General features: G+C 39.7%; 2 protein-coding genes and 1 long non-coding RNA gene across 4 annotated transcripts in view; 2 read left to right on the forward strand and 1 right to left on the reverse strand.

The window, feature by feature from the left end:
* The window catches only part of mrpl11 (mitochondrial ribosomal protein L11), a 40,297-nt gene that overhangs the window by 10,295 nt on the left and 2,464 nt on the right, over positions 1 to 27,538 (reverse strand). Inside the window, exon 2 of the mRNA XM_027136092.2 lies at positions 10,723 to 10,876. Coding sequence (XP_026991893.2) covers positions 10,723 to 10,845 — 123 coding nt within the window. The 5' untranslated portion in view covers positions 10,846 to 10,876. The remainder of the gene's footprint in view (positions 1 to 10,722; positions 10,877 to 27,538) is intronic.
* On the forward strand, positions 3,109 to 9,937 carry tmem265 (transmembrane protein 265). 2 transcript variants are annotated; one of them, XR_003438976.2, is made up of 3 exons: positions 3,109 to 3,375; positions 6,123 to 7,240; positions 7,469 to 9,937. XR_003438976.2 is itself a non-coding variant. In XM_027136091.2 (2 exons), exon 2 carries the CDS (start codon positions 6,125 to 6,127, stop codon positions 7,148 to 7,150), a length of 1,026 nt encoding a protein of 341 aa, XP_026991892.1. In that variant the 5' UTR covers positions 3,109 to 3,375; positions 6,123 to 6,124; the 3' UTR covers positions 7,151 to 9,933. The 2 variants fall into 2 exon arrangements, 1 of the variants encoding a protein (XP_026991892.1); XM_027136091.2 differs by having other exon boundaries at positions 6,123 to 9,933.
* Positions 21,602 to 23,511, forward strand: LOC125139264. Its single transcript, XR_007138342.1, has 2 exons — positions 21,602 to 23,026; positions 23,263 to 23,511. It is a non-coding gene; the product is annotated as an uncharacterized LOC125139264 (long non-coding RNA).

Raw genomic sequence — 27,538 nt, forward strand, 5'->3', positions numbered from 1 at the left:
AGTAGATAGCTTCAGAATAGACAGCTTTGTAGCTTTTTTTTTTTACTACCTTTAGTGAGCCTTGCATAGATATATTAATGGGTCAAGACCATTGCAAAGGAAAACACAGAAGAATGGAAGTAAAACTGGGTTCAGTCTATTAAATGCAATATACCTTTGTGACTTCTTACTGCTGTACTGTACTGCAGTAAATCAACTGTACCTTTCACTGCTACTGTACATCTTTTGAACACGCCAAGCAACAAAAGGTATAGATACACATGCTATATAAATATAACCTAAATAAATACACATTGTATATAAACATGTACCGCAAATTTTATAAGTCAGTGAGTTCCTCAAACCATTTCTGAACATGCTGAAGAAAAAAGGTTTATCTTCTCATCATCCATTATGGTTCCATCTTTTCCCGAAGTGAACACCCAACTTTACCTGCCGTTTGGATAGCAATCACGATTTGCCTCTTGTCAAAGTCACTTAGATCCTTATGCTTGCACATTTTTCCTGCTTCTAACACATCAGGATAGAGAACTGACTGTTCACTTACCTAATATATCCCACTGCATGACAGGTGCTACTATAATGAGAGAATCAATGTTATTCACTTCACCTGTCAGTGGTTTTAATGTCATGGCTGATTAGTGTATAATATCCATATAACTCCCATAAACTTAGAGAGATGGTGCACTCATGAAGCATCATATTTTAAAACCTTGAAGGGCAATGTAAATAGTACATCAAAGTAACTCTGATTTTTTTTTAATTGCATCCCTGAATGAAAAAAAGAAAGCTCACTTAGTATTTGAAATTGTTAGAAGCACAGAGTAGTGTTTATAGGCTAAATATTAACAGGATGAAATGGGATTTCATGGTAACCAAATATGGCAGTTGAGTAATATGTGAAACTGCAAGAGTGAAGAAGAGGAATGGCTGTTTTCAAGTTACATTTATTATAGGCAGCATTTTAAAATGAGTGAGGAGCCATGTGCGAAACAGGACACATACATGAAATATAAAAATTATTTGCCCTGGCAGAGGATGATAGGGGATAATCAGGGACAGGGTTAATTAAAAGGTGCAATGTGAGGCACTCTAATTCATTACCCTGTTTCCCGTTTTCTTAATTTCATTTACTGAAATATTCATTGTCTTATCACATTCCACTCTACCCTCTGGTCATGCAGATGATTAACTGTAGACTGTTAAGTTAACACAAGACTTCAAACGTGGAGTGGGCACCCAAAAATAAGGTACATGAGTGAGGACATGATTCAAGATTGAATGAAAACACATATAGATGTTTGATACCCTTAATAAAAAAAAATATTAAAATGTATATCATCTTATAAACTGGACATAAACCATTCTCTGACATACTTGGGTGAGCGACTGCGGAAACAAAAAAAAAATTGGATCGACTGCTGAAACAAACCCAGGTGGACAAGGTACAGGCATGAACTCAGAAACTACTGCCTCAACACATCAAAGCTGCAATCGTGTTGGGCTCCCTTTGTTTTCATAGGTAGACCATCTGTGTGTAAATGAGGTGTGTGTGGTGACAGCTCACTACTCCTGTGTGTGACAGATGGCCATAGGGTATGTGAGTATGCTGTTGGATTGAGACTTGTTTGTGCTGGGGGACATTTGGGCAGCAATCAGGTCCTCAGCACTCCAGAGTTATCCTTCACATCCTTCCAAACTTCACTCTGCCTGTCAGGGAGGGAAAATGATGACTGTGCAATGCTGGACATTTGCAACTCCCTCCTTCCCCTTACTCCATGCCCTCATTTTCTCTTCTCTCTTTCTCTCCCCTCCTATGCTGAGGAGCCACAGAGCTCACTGACCTTCAAAGACACCCACTGGGACTAAAGACAGAAAGCTTGAGTGCAAGTGAGGGGGGGCAGGCCAAAAAAAATGAAGTTGGGTAATAGAAAATCTCTCCGTGAAAATCAGTGAAGCACACAGATGATTGTGACAAGAAAGATGACTTGGCCTCCCCTTTCTCTCTCCATGGGTCTGATTAAACCACACACTCAAATGACCCCTGCAACCACAAGAAGATGAGGTGGTAAAGAAAATGGTGCACACAGAGAGAGAGAGAGAGAGAGAGAGAGAGAGAGAGAGAGAGAGAGAGAGAGAGAGAGAGAGAGAGAGAGAGAAGGGGGGGATAATTTTGAATTTATATGTTAAGAAGGCAAAAACGACAAAAAGGGCACTTAAAGAGGGCAGGGAACGGATAACAAGATCATGCTCAGATTATTTCTACGATGCTGTGCAAATTACATCTGAAAAATAAATCACATTCTCTCATAAATTCAACACTATTCCAAGACTGTGAATAGGTGATAGGTTTGAGTAGCAGTTCATTTCCTGCAAAAATGAAAAGAACACCATCAAATATGCCTATGAAAAAAAAGAAGTGTTCAAACTGTTAGGAACCTGAAGAGTGAAATATTAAGATATAGCAATAAAAAATTAAAGCTGGATCTTGGCAACATCTCGAGTACTAAAATGATTAGGATATGCAATCATTTATGACTGCATAAGGGACAAGAGATCCCAGATAACTCTATCATCAGTGGCAGTGACTGTGTCTATGACCAAGGTAGTAATTATATAAACGAAGGCAGCTGATTACTGACAGATCTCCGCTAATACACTGACAATTCAAACATACCCGCCTGTTATTTCGAGTGGATTGGACAGAAGTGAAAACGGGAGAGAAAGACGAAACTATAGAGGGGAATGGGGGAGGAGGAGGAGGAGGGGGAGGAGGGCGAGTGCACGTAGGCTGCCTACAAATCACACGCCGCAATCATAAACTCGAGCCATGCGCTCGCTTCATTATATTATCGTCTACACGCTGGTAAGCAGACCACGTCGGCTTATCGTCAGAATTAAACTTTTAACATCCGACTGCAGATTTTCCAGCACTACTGGTCGACTTTTCCTCCACATATAGAGCCCTGCACAGAGCAACGAAAGCGCGCGTGAAGCTGGTGAGACCGCGCGCGACAAGCTGAAACCGAATCGACAGGCGCTCGCGAGAGGTTGGGGGGGGGGACGATTTCATGGAAAAGGTCCGTGGGCTGTGAAGGGGAGGGGGGTGGGATGTGGAGTGGGGTGTGTGTGGGGGGGAAGATAGTAAAAGAGAAAAATCTTCAGATTTTCCACAAACCTGACCGGAATAGCAGGCAACTTGAGGTTTGACAATGTAGCTATTGAGCTCTTTCGCATCGTCTAAATGGCTTCTTTGGATTTACCGGTATGTGGTAAGATTGGGGCGCAGCGACCGAGACGTTTTACTCAAACATCTGAACTATTCCGGACGAATTCGCCTGAAACCACAACAACATCTGATTCCGTCGACTTAAGGTAAATAAAAATCTACTGATATACAGACACTGAGACGGCTTAGTTAGGTAAATTTTCTGCCTCCTCTCAATAATGCAACAAACTTCAGTTCATGGGACTGAACCCCTGCTTCATTATAAACACAAACTTTACAATTAAAGTTTACATTGAAAATTATGAACCTGTTAATAACAGTTAAACACACTCAGAGTAGAGCTACATAAAAGGAGTGTTTAAGCCTGTAGTTAAATCTGACCTGTAATAAACCCAAGGACAAATAAAAACAAAACACAACACCTGTATAACCAGATTATTGATGATCTCTGTGGCAGACAGGTCAACGCTATGACACTGATATTATATAAGCAGTAAGGGAAGTCTAATTACATTTGTAATGCTTAAGAGTTCACTGTTATTAAGTGTAATGAGTACATAGCTGGCGAATATGACTTGACCAAATCAACACAACATTTTTGTTCATGTCGCTGAATTGGATACCTGTCCAGTAACTGTGGAAGCATCTCAGTTTCTCAGTAGTAAGCAGTCCATCTGAGACAAGTCGTTTGTACTGAAGGGAAGGCCAACAGGGAATCTGCCAGAATAATGCATGTAAGCTCACACTTGCGGACACACAATCACCTGTATGCTTTCCACGGCATTACTCATACTCACGGTAAAGCAGAGCACATTGTCTATTGACACTCTGGAAGCCGTGCCACTATTGATGTGCCTGGAGGATTTTCAACCAAATGTGTATATTTATATCATAGTGAATTACAGGGTGAAAGTTGTGACTGGGAAAGAAGAAAAAAAAATCTATCCCATCAGACAAGACATTCCAGGGTCTGAAACCAGGTTTTGATAACACAGAGATTATCAGACATACTATTTTCAGTGCTAATCCTCAAGACAGGCTTTTTGAAACCTGCATTTCATTTCAGAACATCTACTTTTAATCAGATATCAGCAATGCAGACTCTCTTTTCATCACACAGAAGACGACTGGTAATCCTAGGTCAATTTACTAAAAATTTCCTCCATCTGGTCCATTTTTATGTATTAATGCATTTAATTTCCACAGTTCCCCAGGACTGAATAAATTTGTCTATTCCTGTGGATTGATCTTCCATGTTTTTACCCTCAGCAGTCTCCCGTGCTTTTTGTCTCTCATTCCTTATCCTGTCACTAACCATCTCACTCATTCCCTGAGACCTGTTTATGAACTATCACCATCATGCACTAACATTTTATGGGTCTGTAAAAAGCTAAGGGAATGAATCATTGTCTCTCTTTCCTTCCCTCAACAAAAGGACTCTCACTGTTTAATTCTTGGTTCTTTTAGTTGTTTTAAGAAAACAAATATTTTTATAAATAAATATAATGTGATTATATAAATCTATAATGTAATAAATATAACTGTGTACATACCGAGTCTTTCCCCCAAGCTGATTATTCAAAAATAAAACATGTAACTGCATGTAATATAGTAATCTAATGCAAGTCTTTTCATTAGGACAGGTTTAATTAATCTCAGCTATGGATCATGTATTCACAACGATGCCATTACCATATTTCTTAAATGCTAATGATTTTTATATTATGATGCCATTGATCATTGCAGCTCCTAACACCCAAAGCTGCCTGGTGGACTTCACAAAGACAACTAGCTATAGAGTGCAATTGGCTGAGGATGCACGGATTCGATTTGTCTGTAAAGATTGCAATCATTTCCCCACACAAATCATTAAGAAGAGTAATGTTGGAAGAAATATTGCTTTAAATAAGAATATATTTTACAATACAATATAATATTGTAATATATATATATATATATATATATATATATATATATATATATATATGTATATATATATATATATATATATATATATATATGTGTGTGTGTATATATAAAAAAACCAAGCATGTGATAACACCTTGTCTTATAGTTTGGTAAAGGTGTGTGTTAGGACTGTATGTCTCTGCAACACAGGGCAAATGCTATTGTTTCAAAAATTGATCCGGCAAATAAAAGCCATTTTAATAGAGCTATCCTTTATAAAATATTGGCAGTCCAGCCACACAGAAAACAAGCTTTATCAGCATACCGGACCTCAAATTTTAACACAATTAATTAACAATAAATAAGGCAGCAACACAGTAACTATTGTACAACCTATGCAGAAATTTTGAGGACGTACAAAGACAAAAAGTAAAAAGGACAAATCCGTATTTGAATGACCTTGTGATAAATGCGCACAAGTACTGCGATGAAGGTTGTACACATGAATAAGTAACCATCCAATGGACCTTCATAGATCTTAAGGAATAACATGCCATTTGTGTGTATTAAAAGATCACACGTATTTTCAGTTTATTCCTTTTTTATGGATAACGGATAAAACTGCTTTGCTCTTGTTCAAATACAGATGAAATAATAAACATATCCATAGGGACAATAAGTTTACTGACTGTTACTGCAAATAATAACTGAAATTAATACTGAAACACTCACTTTGCCCATATACTCAACACATACGTGTTATAGCTTATCTGATCTATCTTGCAACTAGGATAAGTGAAAAATTTCAAAGTAGAAGCAAGTCCAACATGCAAATATTCTCTTTCCTCAGCATATTCTAATTTTCTGCTTATTAATATGCCAAGCCATACTGAAAAGTATAAAGCCTATAACCTCTGAGTGAATCCCCTGATACTTGACACAACGTTGCATTCTAACAGTGCCCTTTTTTCTCTTTCTGCTCCAGGCATGTTACCTTCACCCCAGGTGTGTTTGTCCACCTTGGTGACGGTGAGCACAATGGCTGTGCTTGACCTCTATCTCCTAGAACAGAGCATGCTGGGGCGTGGGAGTCGGGCTTGGCCGGCAGCATGGGCATGCACAGCTGTTGGGTTGGGTGACCTGGGCTTCCTTCTGGCACTTCGCTTTGTGTCAGCTGGTGTTGCGTCAGAAGCTCGCTCGCCACGGCGTGCTTTTGCCAGCGCTCTCTGGTTCTTGTTCCTGTCCTTGCTGGAACTCAAGCTTTTCTTCGTGTGCCAGAACTACAGGCATGAACGGCGGCCAGCAGACCCATTGGCACGCAAGACCCTCACTCTTCTGCTCTCAGTGGGGCTGCCCTCGCTCTTTCTAGTACTGACAGGAGCTGAGCATGTAACACCAGCACACAGGAAGCAGGAGGTTCGTGCCAGGCTCCTTTGGGTGGCCTTAGACCTGCTGGATGTGCTAGACCTGCAGGCTGGCCTGTGGGAGGAGGCTCAGAGTGGTGCAGTGGTCCCATTATGGGTTGATGGGGTCATCTTCTTCTACTGCTATGTGCTGCTGCTTCTCTTGCCTTGTGTCTCACTTACCGAGCTGGCACTACCAGGGCTGAGGAGAGCACGCAGGGAAGCTGTGTACCCGTGGCTCAGTCTGTTTGCCATCAATGTGATGACACTGGGGCTCAGAGCTGTGGGTGTACTCTGGTATAGGGACCCAAGGATATCCACAGTGTTTGTGGGGAAGAATGTGCTGGCACTGGCTCTCAAGCTTAGATCAGCGTGGGACATGCACAGAAACAGTAACAGTGGGGGACAAGGAGAAGGAGGTGAGGGTGGCGGGAGAAACCAGAGCTTGGGGATGGATGCAGAACAAATGGAACAAGGACAGAGCAGTGGCACAATTCCAACCACTCGAGACCACGCACTCCTACGCACTCATGGCCAATGCCAAAGCCATACAAGGCCGGATCATGCTGATAGCTCCAGGGGGTCTGCCTATATTTCACAAGAGCTCTAGGTGTACTGATCAGCCACTGTGGATAAGCAACAATGACAGACTTTTTGGTCACCAGTCATCCTTTTGGTCTGGATTTTGGCCAAAAACCATGTAATAACTATTCTTCTGAGCACACATTCTCTAATAGACAGTTGCATTCTGTTTAATCCTGTTTAATTCACTATCACTATCAAGTCATTTCTGTTATCCAGTGCCTATTCTATCTCGAAGAAAAAAAAAAATCTATTAGAATTATTTAGAATGCTTTCCACATTTTCACACAAAAGAGAAACAGCAATGTTAATATAAAATTTTATTTTGTGTGCGTTTTTTATGCAGATGGTATTTGCTTGTTCCCAGCATTGATTTCTACCAGGTTAGTAAAAAAAAAAAAATTCCTCTCATCATCTTTCCTATATGCATTCGATGGGTGAATTTTCTATGCTGGTTAAGGTACACTCTTTTCATTTTTAATATTGCAATGCTTTATCAGGACTGTTTGCTTCCCATCATACACATTCTACCCTGTTAGACCAAATTAAGTTATATTTTTTAGCGTTTTAAACTGTTAGAGACTAATGTTATTGTTAATTATATCATAGCCAATCCAGTCTTCATGATTTCACCCTGTTAGGATTGTGCTTCACACATGAATCACAAATGTTCAATTTGAATCACCAATGTTTTTAAAATGTTTAGTAATATAAATATTATGCATTTTCATACACTTTTATACTTTTTCACATTTCTGTTGAGCAAATATACAGTATGTTAAGCTTATAAACATTGGTAAAAAAAAACGTGTTTTAAATCTGTTATTATTAAGTAGTCTTTTTTAATTCACTGATTATGTATTAGACAAATCAAATCAAAGTGCATGAAACTGAAACATCATTCACTGCTTGGTAATTAAAAAAAATAGACCCATAAAACAAACATGGCTCTGATAGAACAATGGGCACCTAACACATTGAAAAAACTTGATCTATTCACATCACTATTTTTTTTTACGTTATTACATTTCCAGAAGGTTGTCCACATGATTCCAAGAGGATCGGAGTCTATGAATTGAAAACATTTTTGTTACGAATTAAACCCTCGAGATATCGTATATCGAGATATAAGTGTGCTTAGTAAGGATTTAAAAGAGAAACAAAATATCGTAAATATAGAGTAATTCATTATAAATACATTAGGAAAGAAACACTATGGAATTTGATACTAAATACATAAATATGGGTCTATTTTTAAATTCATTGTATTATCAGATTAAAGTCAACTAAATAGTCATTTTACCCCATTTATAAAAAAGTATCTTAATCACAGACACTGCAGATCTGGACAGATTTTTTTTAAATAGATAATGTTATGAATTACAATCAGCTTATGCTTCAAACCACTCCCATGTTTCCCTTACAGAAAGACATAAATGAACAAAACCCTGTCATTTGAACTTTTCTTATTAGAATTTTTAAAATCTAATGAAATCACCTAAATCTTACACACGATAACACATGCACATGTGCATACAGGATGTGTTGGATCAAGTGCTGCTTTATAAGCTGCCAGGTAACTGGGGTGGAAGCCATATTGTTAAGTTAGAACAAATTTCCAGTGATTAATATGATAATTAGCTTAACTGTGATTATTCATGCAGAAATACATTGGCTATATACTACATTCCTGTTAGATGTTCAAATCAGTGCTTACCATTGCTCCTGAACTATGGACATACAATAAAAGTTTTCATGCACATGTCATGAGAATAAAATGTACACTTTAGAAATGCAGCAAATTAACTGCCTTCTTATGAGCATCAATTAAACCTAAGCTTATTGATTCTTTTCACCAATTTTTTAACTCTACAATGTGCAGTGTGAAACATGGCTCTGAAACATTAGTACTCCACTATTTTACAAGAACTACAGCCACTCCCAGTATACTGTCTGAGGGATTTGCTTTGACATTCTTGTTCATTTTTAAAGACAGATGTGTAATTTTTTTGGTAAATCAAATTTCCCTGTTGTGAAAACACTGCCAGAGTATTCACATCATCATCATCATCATCATTATTATTGTCATCCATAATAGATTGTTTAAATGCATGTGAAATGGCATGAAACAAATATATGGGGAGAAAATGACAGAAAATGCTGATTCACTTCAAATCCCCGTTTAACACAGCTATTATCATAATTATCAGTATAAAAAGTGGCGTGATTGCTTGTGTAATTATGGCATGAGTCTCATGCATGTCTGACTGAAATGCCAAGAACAAGAAGCCTTAGCAGGTGGTGACAGCAGGTCATGGCCTGGAGGACTGACAGGTTTCATTCAAGCTTCTCTTATTGACCTCATTAATTCAAAAAGGACTTTTTGTCAATTAGCTACGTGTTCACATGCGGCTTCATACGTGTGAGGTATGGCTAATATTTGCAGGACGGATTAAAATAACACAAAAAATGGCTGAAAATGTCGAGGGAATGGGGTTATTCATTACGATGTATGAGCAGCACTGCTTTAAGTGTGCCACTTGAAAAGAGATAGATTTAAGATGGATAAACAAAGGGGGATTAAAAGAACTGCAGTCTTCAGTCTGCAGTCTCAAGTGTTCATCTTTGCCTTATTCTCAATGGCAAATACTTTTTCTAGAGCATTACTCTGGTGAGCCAGGTTTAAATGAGTCCAAAACAAAATCCGGCAGCAAAGTACCCATTTCCTCCATTTAAGCATTCAAAGCATTGTGCACATTTTTGCTGACATTCTGTGTATTGCTGCCAAGCTAGGTCACAGTTTGTGAAACACCAGTAGTGGCTAGTTATCCCTTGTTTTCTTTTACCTTTTGTTTCCATCCTCCATCTGGTCATAGCAATTTTACACCGGATCATAATTTATTCACCTTAGCTGGATGTGTCAGTTCTATCTTCCTTGGTGTTTCTCCTTCTTTTATTTCTCTCATTTGTTTAAGTTTGCTCCCAGGCCGACATGCAGCCTACCTCGATATGTTTACTCTGTCAGGGTTGGTTAGACAGAAAGAGGAACACAGAAAAAGCGAGAGAGGGAGATTAAAGAGCCAGTGCCTAAAGCTAAAAGGATGATGTGGACAATTTATTTACAGTTTGCTACAACCACAAATATACACACCCCAGTGTGCATGCATGCACACACACGGGCAAAAAAATGATAAAAAACAGTGCCACAGCATCAAAGAATGGGCTCAAACAATGATGCTGACCATGTTTTGACACAGTTTAAAACACACGGCATTGCCTCGCTTGACTGATACACATTTCATCTAATTTCCAAGGCTGAACAGATTCCCATATGCTGGCAAGCACACTCTGGAGGGCAGGCAAAAGTGCCTTTATAGAGAGGCACGAAGGCCTCGGTTATTGTCATTAAGACAGACAGCGGCTTAATGGCATCATTAGAGTTTCAATTACACTCTTACTTAACTAGGTGTTTTATGTGTAAACAGCTATAAGGCAGTGTCAGTATACTTCTATATGAAGCATCAGTCTTTTAGATAGACAGCAGAAAAAATGTTGGAGGAGAGGGAAAAAACGAAATGTATAAAAAAAAATTCTGCCTACCTGTCCCAGGATGGGGCCCAGTGGAGGCCCTGGAGCTGCCTGTCCTGATCGAACAATAGCTCTGATCACACCACCTACTTCCACCTTCTTCACTGCTTTTGCTGCTTTGGATATTTTGGACATCTTCTGTGTGTTTGCCTGGACCTTGGCCTCCCTGTTCACAAAAGTAATTGCAGAGTTCTAATTTAAGGCATTAAAAATTCAGTGCGCTTCAATCAATACATGACCGAAGGCAAAACAATGTGCACACCATCTCTTGCACACCATCAGGCATGCTAGCTGTGGAGTATAAGACAACATTCACACAGCAGTGGCCCAAATGAGACTTTTTTTCTTTTTTTTTTTGGGGGGGGGGGGGGGGGGGACCCCAACAAAAAAACCAACCAAACAAACAAAAAAAAAAAACCCTGACTAACATTTTCAATTCCAATTGCCAATTTCAATATGCTGTCCTGAAACCTGAGGAGCATCCTATATGTGATGGAATTCATGATTCATGCAACTTTTACATCAATCCGACTTAACATTATAATAATTTCATGCTCCTTGAAAAGAATGAGAGGATAACAACAAAGAAGGATTTCTTTAGAAGGATAGTGATGTAACAGCCCTCATGAACATTTGGGGTGATGAGGCAAAATTACAAGGCACATAATCACAACTACTCAGTGTTAACTGATCTCAAAAGAAATGGCTGAATAAGGCCATATAAGGATGTTGCTGTAGCATCAAAGGAATGATAGTTATATAAAAGTTTAAAAGCAATATTTAAAAGAAATCAGGTATGTGAACCAAAGAAGTGTCTGTGGCTGAAAAACATGCCCTTTTACAGAGACCATGAACGCATCATGGAACACATTTTTCATTTGTGCAAACAGTTTAGCATAGTCAGCTATAGGTCACATTAAAACATTAAAGCAAACAATATAATTAATTTTTTTTCATTTAACAAAATTAATTCAGAATTGGTGTGTGAACGTAGCCTAAGTCACATCTTAATCCGATGTGGACAAATATGTTTGCAAAGTAAAGAGCAGTGAATGGAAAAGGAAAGAAAGAAAGCAGAAAACCCGGATGTGTTTGGGCTCTTATATGGCACACACATGAGCGAATACACAAACACACACATACACAAATCCATTATAAGCAAGCTCAGGCCCTATAAGACGCAGTACTGCGCTCTACACAAGAGTGCTAGAGCGTGGCTGGAGTAATGCCTGAGGATTCATTCAAGACTGAATTCAATTGACAGATTCGATCAATTACTTGAGTGATGCAATGGCTTCAACTTTTGTTCAAGCAGAGGTTATTTTAAACACACACACACACACACACACACACACACACACACACACACACACACACACACACACACACACACACACTTTAAGCTCCTTACACACAGATGAATGGGCTACTCATTTGTGAAATCAGTATGGAAGAATGGCTTTGCAAATAGGCTAACAGGATACAAAACCCACAGGGTGTCTTAAGTGCTGTTTAATCAGTCACGGTATAGTCACATTAATGCAATGCACAGCGGTTATTAGAATCCATGAGACACTAGACGCAGTAAAAGGAAGACGCATTTTGTAGAAACAGGCACAATGGACCTGCTTTAAAGCTTTACTGCAGCAGATCACAGATCAAGCACACAAAAGGGACAAAGGGAAGGAAACCCTTTGAAGAGCATTGAGGCAGCATAAGCGTGACCAGGACCTGCACTTTTAATATGTGTACTGTATAAGACAGACCAGTGTTCGCTGAAAAATAAAAAACCCACACTTGATTTTCTTTAAAATGCTAGGCACGCCAAGCCCTTTATTTCCATCCCTCTTCACGCTGCTGCTCTAACGCATTTACACTCTTTAAGAAGCGTGTTGTAGGTTGGATCAATTTATTAGCCAGTCAGAGAGTGATCGCTTGGCAACCTTCCACTCCTGTGCAGTCTCTATGTAGTATCCCGAATGTGAAGAGTCCTGACAGCAGGTCGGCTGCCTTAGCAAAGCAATTTACTGAAAAAGTGCTATTTGATCTGATTCCAGGTTTATCTTTCCAGGACAGACGGTTGCCTTTGTTTTGTTTGACATGGAGCTGTTTCCATGCTTGCTTGTTGCTTCACAACAATCTCTGGTCTTACAATAATTTCAGCCCGAACAATAAATAATAAAATGATTGTTTTTCTTCACCTCAACAGCACATGCAGAAGAGTGATACTCTGTTTAAATGGCAGCTCACCAATTTCAGGACGTCATTGTTTATAAAAGCGTACGCTCTGTATAAACCAAAAAGGTTCCTGAAAGACATTTTGACTGTTAAGCCCCTACCAAATGGTTTCTTAGCTCTGATTTGATTCTGTAGCTAACTGAACACAGAGACCAGCAAAGAGATTATTCTTCTGATAAAGAAGCCTTTAAACTTAAATTGTGAATGTAATTTTCTAATGCAAGAAAACGAATCAATACAAAATTAAGATGTGTTTTTAAAGATTTCATTAATAGTATATACTTGTTAATTACTGGCTATTTACATGTATATTAGCCCTGCCAGTATTTATCATACATAGGGGATACTTTGGCAGTGTGCACAGGAATACTGACAAAACAAGTACATTTTATTCCATTTAAAAATACATTAATTTATGAATGCATACTGAGAAATCACTGTGCCTCGTTTCTAATTTGATTGTGCCAGAATTGCAGGGAGAGACAGAGCAAAGAAGAAGAGAGGCAGAGTGGCAGTAATAAACTAATGAGTGAAAACAGCAGATGGAGCTGATAAAACATTCCCCTTTCTGGTTAATGTTCAGACATTAATTATCTTTTGTGTTTGATTGCTAGCTAATAACTTGTAATTGTAAAGCAGCCAACAAGCTCTGTGTGGAACAATACGGTCGTGATTCAATACAATGTACTGCATTCACATTTCAATTCGATTCTCTCAATAATCTAAGCACAATTTTAATGAGAAAATTTTGGAAAGGCTTCTTTTTTATTTCTGAATCATCAACAAAGCAAAACAATGTGCATTTTTGTTGTATAAAATTAAATACATGAAAGATGGCTACGGAGAATTCTAAACAAAATATACTACAGGTCCACCCTAAGAATTAATTTATATATATATATATATATTCATTCTGAAGAGGGCTAAATGATCTATTATAACATAAGCTTCACAGTAGCTTGAAAAGAGAGAGAGAGAGAGATGTATGGGCGAGAGGGTAAGAGGAGTGTTTGAAGGTAAGAGAATAACAGAAGGCTGAGGATATGGGGTGAGAGAGCTGACTGTGGGTGTAAAAGAAAGAGAGAGGATAGTATAGGGTGAGTGAGGGAAAGGGAGAGCGAGAGCAATGCGAGCGCTCCACTGTTTGCATATCATGCAATATTCCAAAACATTAACGAAAACTTTCTATCTAAAAGTTTTAATGATTTCACTAAGATGAAAATATTAATTAATATATATTTAAAAAGATGAATTGTGATGGGTTCATTTTTTTAATCTCCTCTTTTTTTTGAAGCCTAGAGCTTCTGAGTGTAATACGAATTAAAGGGAACCTCTAACATCTGAGGTAATACTGATACGACATCATTTTGTCACCCATTATTGAAGAGCTGTGAAGGTTAAATCTATGCCAATAGGCAACTTAATCAACTGTTTAGATCAATTCTCAGACAAAGATAAAGAAGTTTAGATAATAGAGCAAAGACCCAAATCACACCAGTGTGAGCAACAACGGCAGCCATTGGTATTTGATTTATAGCCCAGAGACCAAATATTACAAAGACACACACGACTCTTCGTAGTGTTTTATGCAGCATTTGCATATATAGATTTACAACCTGACATTTTGAAAGCCAGCCAGTTCATCAGATTTCTCCCTCTATTGATATATTTATTTTCAGTTTGAAACAAATTGAACTTGCACACATGGGAAAGCAGCTTTGTTTAGACCTAAGAATAACCAATTTGTAAGGCCTGCTGAGCAAGACATTTACCCCTCCACATCCCATTTTTATTCTGAAGAAAAAAAAAGAATAAATAAATAAAAATAAAAAATAGCCTGGATTTCTAACAATAAGTTGCATAGGAAAGTGTATGCTACTAAAATTGGCTCCTCATACATTATAAAAAGCATTCATGTGGTAAATTACTAAGCGAGAAGTTATATTAATGATCAAAGTTAAAAAAAAAATAACCAAATGGTGCACAGAATTTACTACAATCACAATCTGGCTAGTTGTTTCTCATACTTTTGCAGTTGTAAGAATGCAGTAACTGCATGGGTGAAAATTATGGTATGTACAGGGGTTAAATACATCCTTTCTCTTGACACCACTGGATTTTCAGTCCATTTTCAGTTCACACACACACACACACACACACACACACACACACACACACACACACACACACACACACACACACACACACACACACACACAGACACAGACACAGACACACTAAAATGACAAATGAAAGTGGCACAGCTGAACAGTTGCACTGGAAAGGCAACAGCAATGCAACCCCTAAAAAGTGAACAGTATTACAGATGGTGGCCACTAGTGCTGCACGATTAATCATATCGCAATCGCGATATCAAGCCTGTCCCCTCCTTGAACCGGCACCTTATTGTAGTGGAGGGGTTTGCGTGCCTGAATGATCCTAGGAGCTATGTTGTCTGGGGCTTTTTGCCCCTGGTAGGGTCTCCCAAGGCAAACAGGTCCTGGGTGACAGTCCAGACAAAGAGCGGTTCTAAAAACCCTTATGAGTAAATTAAATTCAAGGTCCGTGACGTCGCCCGGTAAGGCGCAACCGGGGCCCCGCCCTGGAGCCAGGCCCGGGGTTGGGGCTCGCATGCGAGCGCCTGGTGGCCGGGTCTTGCCCCACGGGGCCCCGCTGGGCTCAGTCCGAAAGAGCGACGTGGGGCTGATCTCCTGTGGGCCCCACGGGAGTGGGCCCCACGGGAGTGCAAGATTCCGTGTCTGGGGATTGGGTCGCCGAGGCCCCCGCCTTCGACTGCCACCCAATCCACATTGCACCGGCCCCTTACGGTTTCTCCTGCAGGTGGTGGGCCCAGGACACCCTAGGTCGGAAGTCGATGATCGACATTGTGGTTGTTTCATCTGACCTCCGGCCGTATGTCTTGGACACTCGGGTAAAGAGAGGGGTGGAGCTGTCAACTGATCACCACCTGGTGGTGAGTTGGATCCGATGGCGGGGGAGGAAGTTGGACAGACTTGGCAGACCCAAACGTACTGTGAGGGTCTGCTGGGAACGTTTGACAGAGTCCCCGGTCAGAGAGATCTTCAACTCCCACCTCCGGCAGAGCTTCAATCAGATCCCGAGAGAGGTTGGAGACATTGAGTCCAAGTGGACCATGTTCACCACCTCCATTGTCGACACGGCCGCTCTGAGCTGTGGCCGTAAGGTCTCCGGTGCCTGTCGTGGTGGCAATCCCCGAACCCGGTGGTGGACCCCGGAATTAAGGAATGCCGTCAAGCTGAAGAAGGAGTCCTACCGAGCCTGGTTAGCTCGGGGGACTCCAGAGGCAGCTGATAGGTACCAAAGGGCCAAGCGAGCTTCAGCCCGGGTGGTTACGGAGCAAAAACTCGGGTCTGGGAGGAGTTCGGTGAGGCCATGGAGAAGGACTATCGGTTGGCCTTGAAGAAATTCTGGCAAACCGTCCGGCGCCTCAGGAGGGGGAAGCAGTGCCCTGCTCACACTGTTTACAGTGGGAATCTGCTGACTTCGACTGGGGACATCCTCGGACGGTGGAAGGAATACTTCGAGGTTCTCCTCAACCCCACCGACATGTCTTCCACTGAGGAAGCAGAGGGCGGGGGCTCAGTTGTGGACTCGTCGATTCCCCAAGCTGAGGTCACTGAGGTAGTTGAGAAGCTCCTCAGTGGCAAGGCACCGGGGGAGATCCGCCCTGAGTACCTCAAGTCTCTGGATGTTGTGGGGCTGTCTTGGCTGACACGCCTCTGCAACATCGCATGGAGGTTGGGGACAGTGCCTCTGGACTGGCAGACTGGGGTAGTGGTCCCTCTGTTTAAGAAGGGGGACTGAAGGGTGTGTTCCAACTATAGGGGGATCACACTCCTCAACCTCCCCGGAAAAGTCTATGCCAGGGTACTGGAGAGGAGAATTCGGCCGATAGTCGAACCTCGGATTCAGGAGGAACAATGCGGGTTTTGTACCGGTCGTGGAACACTATACCATCTCTACACCCTCGCCAGGTTGCTGGAGGGTTCATGGGAGTTTGCCCAACCAGTTCACATGTGTTTTGTGGATTTGGAGAAGGCTTTCGACTGAGTCCCTCGTGGTGACCTGTGGGGGGTGCTCTGGGAGTATGGGGTCCGGGGCCCTCTGTTAAGGGCTGTCCGGTCCCTATATGACCGGAGCAGGAGTTTGGTTCGCATCGCCGGCAGTAAGTCAGACTTGTTCCCGGTGCATGTTGGACTCCGGCAGGGCTGCCCTTTGTCACTGGTCCTGTTCATTACTTATATGGACAGGATTTCTAGGCGCAGTATGGGGCTGGAGGGAGTCCGGTTTGGGGACCACAGGATTTCGTCTCTGCTTTTTGCAGATGATGTTGTCCTGCTGGCTTCCTCAAACCAGGACCTTCAGCGTGCACTGGGACGGTTTGCAGCAGAGTGTGAAGCGGCGGGGATGAGAATCAGCACCTCCAAGTCCGAGGCCATGGTTCTCAGTCGGAAAAGGGTGGCTTGCCCCCTTCAGGTTGGTGGAGAGCTCCTGCCTTAAGTGGAGGAGTTTAAGTATCTTGGGGTCTCGTTTACGAGTGAGGGAAGGATGGAGCGGGAGATCGACAGGCGGATTGGTGTATCTTCTGCAGTGATGCGGTCGATATACCGATCTGTTGTGGTGAAGAAAGAGCTGAGCCACAAGGCGAAGCTCTCTATTTACCAGTCGATCTACGTTCCTACCCTCACCTATGGTCATGAGCTTTGGGTCATGACCGAAAGGACGAGATCCCGGATACAGGCGGCCAAAATGAGTTTCCTCCGCAGGGTGGCTGGGCGCTCCCTTAGAGATAGGGTGAGGAGCTCGGTCACTCGGGAGGAGCTCAGAGTAGAGCCGCTGCTCCTCCACATCGAGAGGAGTCAGCTGAGGTGGCTCGGGCATCTGTTTCGGATGCCTCCTGGACGCCTCCCTGGGGAGGTGTTCCGGGCATGTCCAACCGGGAGGAGGCCCCGGGGAAGGCCTAGGACACGCTGGAGGGACTATGTCTCTCGTCTGGCCTGGGAACGCCTCGGTATTCCCCCGGAAGAGCTGGAGGAAGTGTCTGGGGAGAGGGAAGTCTGGGCATCCCTGTTTAGACTGCTGCCCCCGCGACCCGGCCCCGAATAAGTGGTAGAAGTAGAAGAAGAAGATATCAAGCCTGTGCGATTATATGACGCAAAATGCTGCGATTTTATGAAATAAATAATAAATAAATGCATGTGTGGACATGACAACCCATTCTCTCTGAAAGCTGTTTGCCTATTTCATACACTACACCGCTATCCGCCAATAAAAAAAAGATCAGTGAGTTTCAGTTTAGGCAGTGGCACGTGTGGCGCGTATGGTCATGTGACTTTCAGGTGTGGAGCGCGGAACGGGTGAAGATGGATGCCGAGCAGACGGACACTGAACTGGTGGCCAGAAAAAATGCTACCTCTGTTATATGTAGTGTTAATTTCGTCAGACGAGACGAGACGAAATATGTTCAACAACCTTTTTCATAAGACGAGACGATGACAAGACTGCACCACTGTACAAAACGCTGACTAAGACTAAATTAACATGGATTATTGTTGACGAAAAAAGACGAGACGAAAATGTTTTGTATAAAATAAAAACTAAGATAAAATCTATTCAATTTCGTCTACAATTTCGTCTCTGTTTTTTCATCAGCTGTTACGCCTTTAAAATATTCAGAACGAGGTCGCGGCTTCGTGCTGTTGCTCGTTACAGGTCTCATACGCCTGTTTGTATACACCTAGTTGTATTGCTCCCGCTAAAGAACATAGTGCGCTCCGTCTCTACGGTTAGATCCCTGTGTGTCCATGGCAACGCTCTGTTTTACATTTCATTGGTGTGTTATAGTTAGCACCGGTCTGTTATCAAGAAATAAAATAGTATGTGCGTAGAAAAAATTCGTCCACACGCCGCTTAAAAAAAAAAAAAAGTCCTGAGCGCAAGTCCACCGTCTAGGCGGCTTTTTGTTTTAAATGACATTTCCTGTGCGCTTTTATTGTACATGACAGCTTATGTCCCAATGACCGGTCTTTACATTACGATTAAAAGCAGTATCAGTAAAGTAAAAAATGTGATGTGCAGTCAGGTTCGAGTGTATGCACTGTTTAAACGAGTGTTCTCAACTTCTCACTGATACTTTTTTGATTCGCGGAGTTTTGACAAGTTTTATAGCCTTAATATTGTTTCTTATTCAAAAGTGGTGACAAAAAACTACCCTATCACAATCACATCATAATCAAAATTAATAATTAGGCTTAAAAGCGGGGGGCACGGTGGCTTAGTGGTTAGCACATTCGCCTCACTCCTCCAGGGTTGGGGGTTCGATTCCCACCTCCGCCTTGTGTGTGTGGAGTTTGCATGTTCTCCCCGTGCCTCAGGGGTTTCCTCCCCCGGTCCAAAGACATGCATGGTAGGTTGATTGGCATCTGTGGAAAATTGTCCGTAGTGTGTGAGTGAATGAGAGTGTGTGTGTGTGCCCTGTGATGGGTTGGCACTCCGTCCAGGGTGTATCCTGCCTCGATGCCCGATGACGCCTGAGATAGGCACAGGCTAACCGTGACCCGAGAAGTTCGGATAAGCGGTAGAAAATGAGTGAGTGAGTGAGAGGCTTAAAAGCAAATGTATATGTAAGGGAATCAAGTTTAATAACTACATGTAATATTGCTCCAAATATTATCAATAATGGTGTGTGCAATACCATGTATAACTTGCATTGAATTTGGTAATTTACTCTGTGTATGTGTACACATATATATATACTGTATACCTACAGTTTTGATCTTAGCCTTTTCATTAATCAGCATTAATGTGTTATTTTATATTTTCATTTGAAAATGTTTTGCATTTGTTTGTTGTTGTTGCTAGTTTGAGTTTAGAAATACAAATTTCAGCATTATCAGTAATCTGTGTGTGCATTTTCCTTGAGAACCAAGCAAGTTGACTCATGATACCATTTGTTTATTATATAGCAATCGCATATCGCAATCGCAATATTGACCTCAATAATCGCAATATGACATTTTCCCCAAATCGTTCAGCCCTAGTGGCCACAGACAATTCTTATCTTCAATTCTTACCTTCTTATCCTTCCTGACTGATTTGTCTCTAGTTTTCTGTTTTGTTAATAAAGTTTATGCAAATCCCATTTGACCCTGAAAATATAACAACGCATAAATGTTTCCAGTTATGCTGTATATAAAAGAACTATAGTTATTTGCATTTATTAAATTATAGAACTACAAAAAGAAAACAATTGCCATTTTATTGCTGTTTGTGACAAAGGAAAACACCAAACTCTTATCAATACTTGAAAAAAAACAAACATGCACTGGCACATGTATGGTCACTTTAAACGGAACAAACTAAATAAATAGATAAAAAAAATAATAATGCATGTATAAATAAAATAAAAAGCCACCCACTTTAAAATATAATAAAACGTAGCAGCAGAAGTGTTAAAAAGAACAAATGTAAAAATTGGCAAGTTTATGTTTAATTATGACTGAAGTTCCATTCAGAATTCCCTTATCCTCTTTTTTCTTTCTAAAACACGCACAGCAGTCAACTGTCAAGAATCAATATAAAACAACAGTCAGCAATCAGAACAACAATCAGTTCCGGTTACAATATATATTTGCAAAATAATAGTATATTAAATGTTAGCCACAAAACCATCCACAGTAGGTAAGTTTGTAGACTTAAATCACTTCTTGAAAGTGTTTGCTCTGAAATTGCCCCAGCTTTGTTACTTTTTCCAGCAAATGCTGTGTTTGTTCTGTAAATGTCTTTCTATATTTTTTGTTGTTTGCTAATTTCTCTACACATAAACCAGCATTGTCAGCAGTGAAGGCAAATGAATCTGTCCATTGAACCTTCTACTTTGTTCTGAGATTTATTTATTTTTTAATTATCATGAGATCCATATTTTGGCGGACAAAATATTAAAACACTTTTTATTTTAATGTAACACGATCACTTTTATCTGGAAAAATAAGAGTTACTCCATTGAAAATAAACTAAAAAAAATTTAATTTATTAAATCCCACATTTTTTTCCAAAACTACAGGGAGGCACTGCAGAGGGATGAAAGAGCCTTATGAGGCTTTAGAACTGCAGGATCCTGACCCCTGATCTAGTGGGACGCGTGACAAATGGGGAATGTTATGCTTCCTGCAACAGACCTTTTACAGATCAAGTGCAGTGGGCATTGGTTCCGTTTGCATGACAATACCTGGCCAGACTGGGTAGTTAGTTTCTGGATGATGAAGGCACTGATGTGCCCTCACTTTCCCCAGACCTGAATCCAATGGAGAACCTCTGGGATGTTATCTATCAGATCTGATGTAGCACAACAGACTGTCCAGGAGCACACGGATACCCTGATCCAGGTCTTGAAGGAGATCCCTATATATATATATATATATATATATATATATATATACACACGTGTATATATATATACACATATATATATATAATATATATATTATATATATATATATATATATATATATATATATATATATATATATATATATATATATATATATATATATAATGTGTGTGTATACATACACACACACACGTCAATGCACTGTCAATGTTGACACAATAGACCTTTCATGCTTTCCTGTTCTGCATTTTTAACCCCAAAAACTTCACCCAGCTTTGAACCTCTTTTTAAGGTTTCATCACAGCAAACCCATAAAAACAGGTCTGAATTATAAAACATAAATTAGATCAAATCAAACCAACAATTTAAACAAGAAAAAAAAATTGACCAGTCTGGAAAGCAGTTCATGGTAGAATTAAGTTTAATTAAATATTCCACACTTTGTTGTCAAACCTTGATTAGTGTTCTGAATCAAATAAATCATGCCCATGATTGCTGTTCTGGATCAAATAAATCACGCCCCTGCGACTGCTTAGGCATAGAAACAGCTGTGGCAGACAGATTTGCATTTTTTTCTTTTTAGTGATGAGCTTCAGGGAATGTGCCAACCTTTTAACACTGCAGTAGTTCCAGTATAACTTCCCTGGAGGAACACCAACCTGGAATGATTACTCAATTATCTTTTTAACATTTATCTTAGGAAAGGTGGAACAAGGGCTTTTACCTGCATGTGACCTTTACTTCATGGCTAGCTGTGATATGTGCATGGCGAATGATCCTGTGATGCCCAGATTTGTCACCACCTATTAAAGGCTAATGAAACTAAAATTCACACTGCTACATACTGCAGTCTAGGGTTTATACGCCACGGAGTTCACTGAAGCATCCCCATTCAAAGAGCACAGCAATACATTAGTATTCTGTCCCCTGTTCCAGAAGTTGCATATTGATAGAGGAAGGGCTGTGGGAGGGTCAGGAATGAGCCCCAGAGAAGAACTCCTCCTCTCAGGTGAAGTTAGTGAGAACTTTTTAAAAAAAAAACAAATCACTGCTACATCAATTTTCCATTCCCAAACCCCAAAGCACCAATTTTCCATTCCCAGCTATACCCTAACACAGTATATTAGCTCTAAAATTGAAAGATTCTACACACTGTGCCACCAGACCACAGCATCCACTGCTTGCTCTTGGAGGTCACGTAATATTGATTTTACCAATTAACAAACCATTTCATGTTCTGATTGTGGAACATTCTAGAACTACGCTGTTAAATAACATTTTACTGAAGCACTGTTGAATACTTGATTCTGTTTGGTCAGAAGGTGCGGATTAATTTTCTAACACCGAGGCAAAGTAGAAGTTTATATTAATGTGCTTGTCCTCATACTTTATCATTTCTATAGCATACACTGGGACTTGTACGGGAGGCGCGACACAAACAGATTAACGTGTGCAATTGCTTATGCATTTATTTAGCATTTATTTAAGGACTAGCTGTCAGAGATACAGCTGAGAGCCCCAAATTCAGACCAACTGTGGTTTCTTGTCAACGTGACAAGCTGCATTTTACTTGTGTTATGACCTTCAAGAGAAGCTGGTGAGGATACTTCTGTTTACAGCAGCTATGAAGTCAGTCAGAACAGGAAGGTACTTATAATGTGTAGTGGACAGTCCACAACATTAATAATAAATGTAGAAAATGTTCATTAATTAATAAAACATTTTACCACTGGCAAATGGAATAGTAAAAAACACTGGGACAAAAGCAACAAATCGGCATTACACCACATACGTTTTATTCCTAACTTAAAGGTTATATGATGTTACGACCCAGTTAGTGCTGTATGTCTGTGTTTTCTGTGTTTTTTCTTTTTCTCTTTCAGGTTCATGTTGATGTGATCGGTGCAAGGTTCTCTGAATCTGAGGCGTGTAGCTGGTGGCTGATCTAACCGCAGTGCATCCACTTAGACATTTTGCCATCTCTTTCACTTTTGCTTATTGTTTAGTTTGACCTTGTTGGTACAAAACCTCAAGTTTATTTGCATTCCTTACTGACTCACATCTCTGACAACTGACATTATGATTCTGTTACTTCAGTTCTTCATGATAAAAAAAATTCCATTCTAGCTTTACCCAGCTGTATCACTTCCCTTTTGTTGCATCTTAAAGCCAGGTCTAACATGTGAGTTTATATAGCTAGAATGTAAACATTTTCATCTTATGATAATATCAAAGGTAATGCATGACGATGGGTAGAATCTAATGCCGTCCGTTTCAGAATTTCATAGTTTGCTCCTATGGGAATGTAAAGCTCCTTGAATTCTGATTTTTTTATTCTCTGCTGCTATATGCATGCTCCATTAATGGGCCAAATGTCAGGAATCTTTATAGAAATAATGGTCTGTAGGTAAAAAGCAACCAGGTCATACAAGCCCCAATACAGAACCTTTTAGAAATACTCTTTCACTGTAATCTCTGAGCAAGGCTTACCTCACTGGTCACTGGTTCACCTGCAGATACAGTCCCTGCTGTCATAAATGCTTTTCCTTTTTCATATCCTTACTGACTGAGGCGGACATATTGAAGGTTTAAGTGCAGTGTTCACAGATGCTACAACTGAGTCTCCTAAGAGCTCTGAAGCACAAATATCATTGTTAACGGGTAGAGATTCTCCCCTTTAAGATGATCTTAACTTTCCAATGCTTTTTGGAAACTCAGCCCTGAGTTCTTACGGAAAAAAACAACAAAAAAGTGTGTTGCATAGAAGCAATACGTGAGTGTCAACTCACATGAACCACTAATTATCCAATTACTTAAAAAACTAAGCTTGTTAGTTAATAGGCCAAATATCACAAAACAATGTTTTACTTTTTCAAAAATTAAATATCAATAACTAATGAAATAACAAATGACATGCTGGTATATTCATTATTGAAGCCAACATAAATCTAACAATATCGATGAAATACTAATCTATATTTTTAATTATACTTATACCATCCTGGTCTGTATACTCTGACACTGTTGAAAGCTATAATTAAACATATTCAATCTAAGTTTTCCTTTCTTGCTTTTTTCCCCCAAAAGAATATTGACTATGTTATTGCAAACAAGATTTTATAGGTGCTTAGTCCCTTCTCCCATATGGTTTGCTGAAAATTTCTACACCGTTCTGACATTGCTGAAGCACTGACATATAAATCAGTAATGCAGTACGCAATTTGGTAAGACGTATTTGGGTAAGTCACAAAGGAATTTTTTAGTGTGTGTGTCGACCACGTTATATTAAATTAAGACCTTTCAGCCAACTGTACATGTGACACTGGAGGATGTGGTAGCTTATTGGTTAAGGTGTTGGACTACAGATCGGAAGGCTGTGAACTTGAACCCCAGGTCCACCAAGCTGCCACTGCTGGGCCCCTGAGCAAGGCCCTTACAACTTAATCACTCCGTTGTATAAAATTTGATAAAATGAATGTTGCTCTGGATAAGGATGTCTTCCAAATACCGTAAAAATAAAATAAATAATGTAGTTGTACTCATAATTTGCAGTGATGACCATCTTTGAGGTTGATGTTACCAAGCTAGCTGGTTAACATGAGCTGGGTAGACATTGTGGAGAATAAAGCTTGTGCATTATAATCATATTAGAGGTTTTACATGATATTGCACTGCCACAATATCTAGTGATGTTTATTACAGATTATATCATGTTACCAGTCAAGCCATCCATTATTCACATTGTGTAGGAGCTCTGCACAAACATTATCACTCAAATATTAGCCCCAATGAAAGAAAAGATAAATCTGAAATGTTTTGTAGTAAACTAATATGTGCAATGTGCAGCCTCTTATACCTCTTACATTGTGTCTTGTCTCACTAAGAGGAGTTCACTCGGGACTCCTTACATTGTCAGGGTAAATATTAATATTCATATAACTGGGATTAAAGATTCATTCCATAAAAATATTTATATTCATAGCATATAAATAGTGTCCCAGTCCAAGCTGATGAGAAGCAGTCCCATTGCATGGTGTTTACTGTGTTCACTAAAATAACTGTCTTTTGGAATATTATAAATATAATATTATAATAAGATATTTTTGTCTCAGAACAAAAGTTCTACTTCATGAACTTTGCTGTAGTTCTCTTGGCGGCCTCACCCATAAATTTTGGAGGGATTTGTTAGGTTTTTAAACAGTTGATCATTATGTGGTGTTAATATGAATCACTTTGTGGGGGACCCATTTATGACAATTATGTATCAACGAAAGTTTATTTATGCAATTTGTGCAAAGGATGTTGTTTCATTTCTTTATGTATTAGATCAGGTATATCCAATATAGCTGAAATGACAAAAGCATATTGCTTCTGGTTGCTATTTCACAGTGAAGTTTGAAAAAGATCTGACATGATTGATCCATTCATCTATTCTCTACACTGCTTATCCTGTTGGATCACAGGAAATCTAAAGCCTATACCAGAAGACTCAGGGCACAAGGCAGGGTACACCCTGGACAAGATGGCGTCTATCACAGGCCATCATCGTGCACAAATACTCACAAACCCCAGACAATTTTGAAATGCCACTCAGTCTACAACGCATGTCTTTGGACTGGGGAAGAAAACCACAGAACCTGAAGGACACCCTTGAGGCCCAGGGAGAAGAAGAAAACACACATAAGGCAGACACAAGAACTGAACCCCAACCCTGGACGTGTGAGGCAATCAGGCAAACCGCTAAGCCACCAACAGAGTTCATCTTGGTTCATTTTTACACTCAAGAACCTCCAACTTTTACTGATTTTCTATCCATTGTATATATTGTGTATATGGATTATTTGTTATTAGAAATATATCTATAAAAAAACCCCACAAAAAAGCAGATTTTGACCCAACACAATTAAAACAGTCCTACAAGTAAGTGTCAAATATTGTTCATTGTGCTGGTCATTATAAAGTGATTAAATACAAGGATTTTTTCTTCTTTGTTTATGGCTCTCCTGTTTTATCTGCTCTACTGCTTATCAATGAGCAACAAAAATGTCAGCCATATGGAAATTAGACACTTGATCTTTAAAAGGATTATGATAGAACTGTTAAAAACTCTGTATTGAAAATTATGTTTATTTTACACTGCAATCACTGAAAAATCCCAACATCCAGCTACATTTTTTACATTTGCTGCAGTTATTATTATTGACCTTAATCCTGAAATGCGACCAAATACTACCAGTTCTGGAAAATGAAACGGTTTATCACAATATTTTGAAATGGAAACGACATCGCAGAGACTTATTTGAGAATAAATCTGTGCTCTCTGTATTCTGACGTGTGTAATTTGAGATCTCATTTGTGTATTTTGTTCTCTGGCTTGTAGTTTAGTTAACAAGCTAAAGTTAGCCAGCTGGCTCTCTACAATCAGCTCTATATAAAGCCAGATGTCTTTCAAACACCATAGTATAATGAAGTATGACATCTAAAACAATGTATAATTTGTGTGTCGTAAAACTCCTGCCAAATCTGGCTTGACAGCTCGGGCCGTGAATTACTAGGACTGCAAAGAAAACTCACAGTAACTCAGGAACACCGTTTATTCCCACTTCATACCAAGATTAATGTTTTTAATTATCCTACACACATATCCTTCACATACCCTGCACATTTAATGCTACAATGTGTCTGTGTTTACTATTATTTAAATTCATAACTCATTTGTTTGTTGTTTTATTTGCAACTAATTGTAACATGATCTATCTAAGAACGTTCTACTTTATGCATTTGTTTATAATGTAATTATAGTTTTTGGCACAGCTGTGGGGTCGATATTCGTGTTGACCATTTTGAACTTTAAATTTAATTCTCATCTAATGAAATAAACCGTACTGGGCACATGTTTATTTTAAATGAGCTAAAACAAATAAAAGTTTTAACTATTGTAATAAAAAACCTAATAAAACACACTTAGTATATAGCTACATGTGAAGCTGGGTCCGTTCACAAAGAGAATCCCATTTATTATTATTATTATTAAAGTATCTTGCGCCCTCACGTGGTATAAAAATAAATAGCAATAATTTTCTCTTTTTTAATATATCTGAATACTGTAATATATATATATATATATGCTTTATTTTATAATTAGTCTATATATTATTA

This window comes from Tachysurus fulvidraco, chromosome 17 (genome assembly GCF_022655615.1).
Source record: "Tachysurus fulvidraco isolate hzauxx_2018 chromosome 17, HZAU_PFXX_2.0, whole genome shotgun sequence".
NCBI lineage: Eukaryota > Metazoa > Chordata > Actinopteri > Siluriformes > Bagridae > Tachysurus > Tachysurus fulvidraco.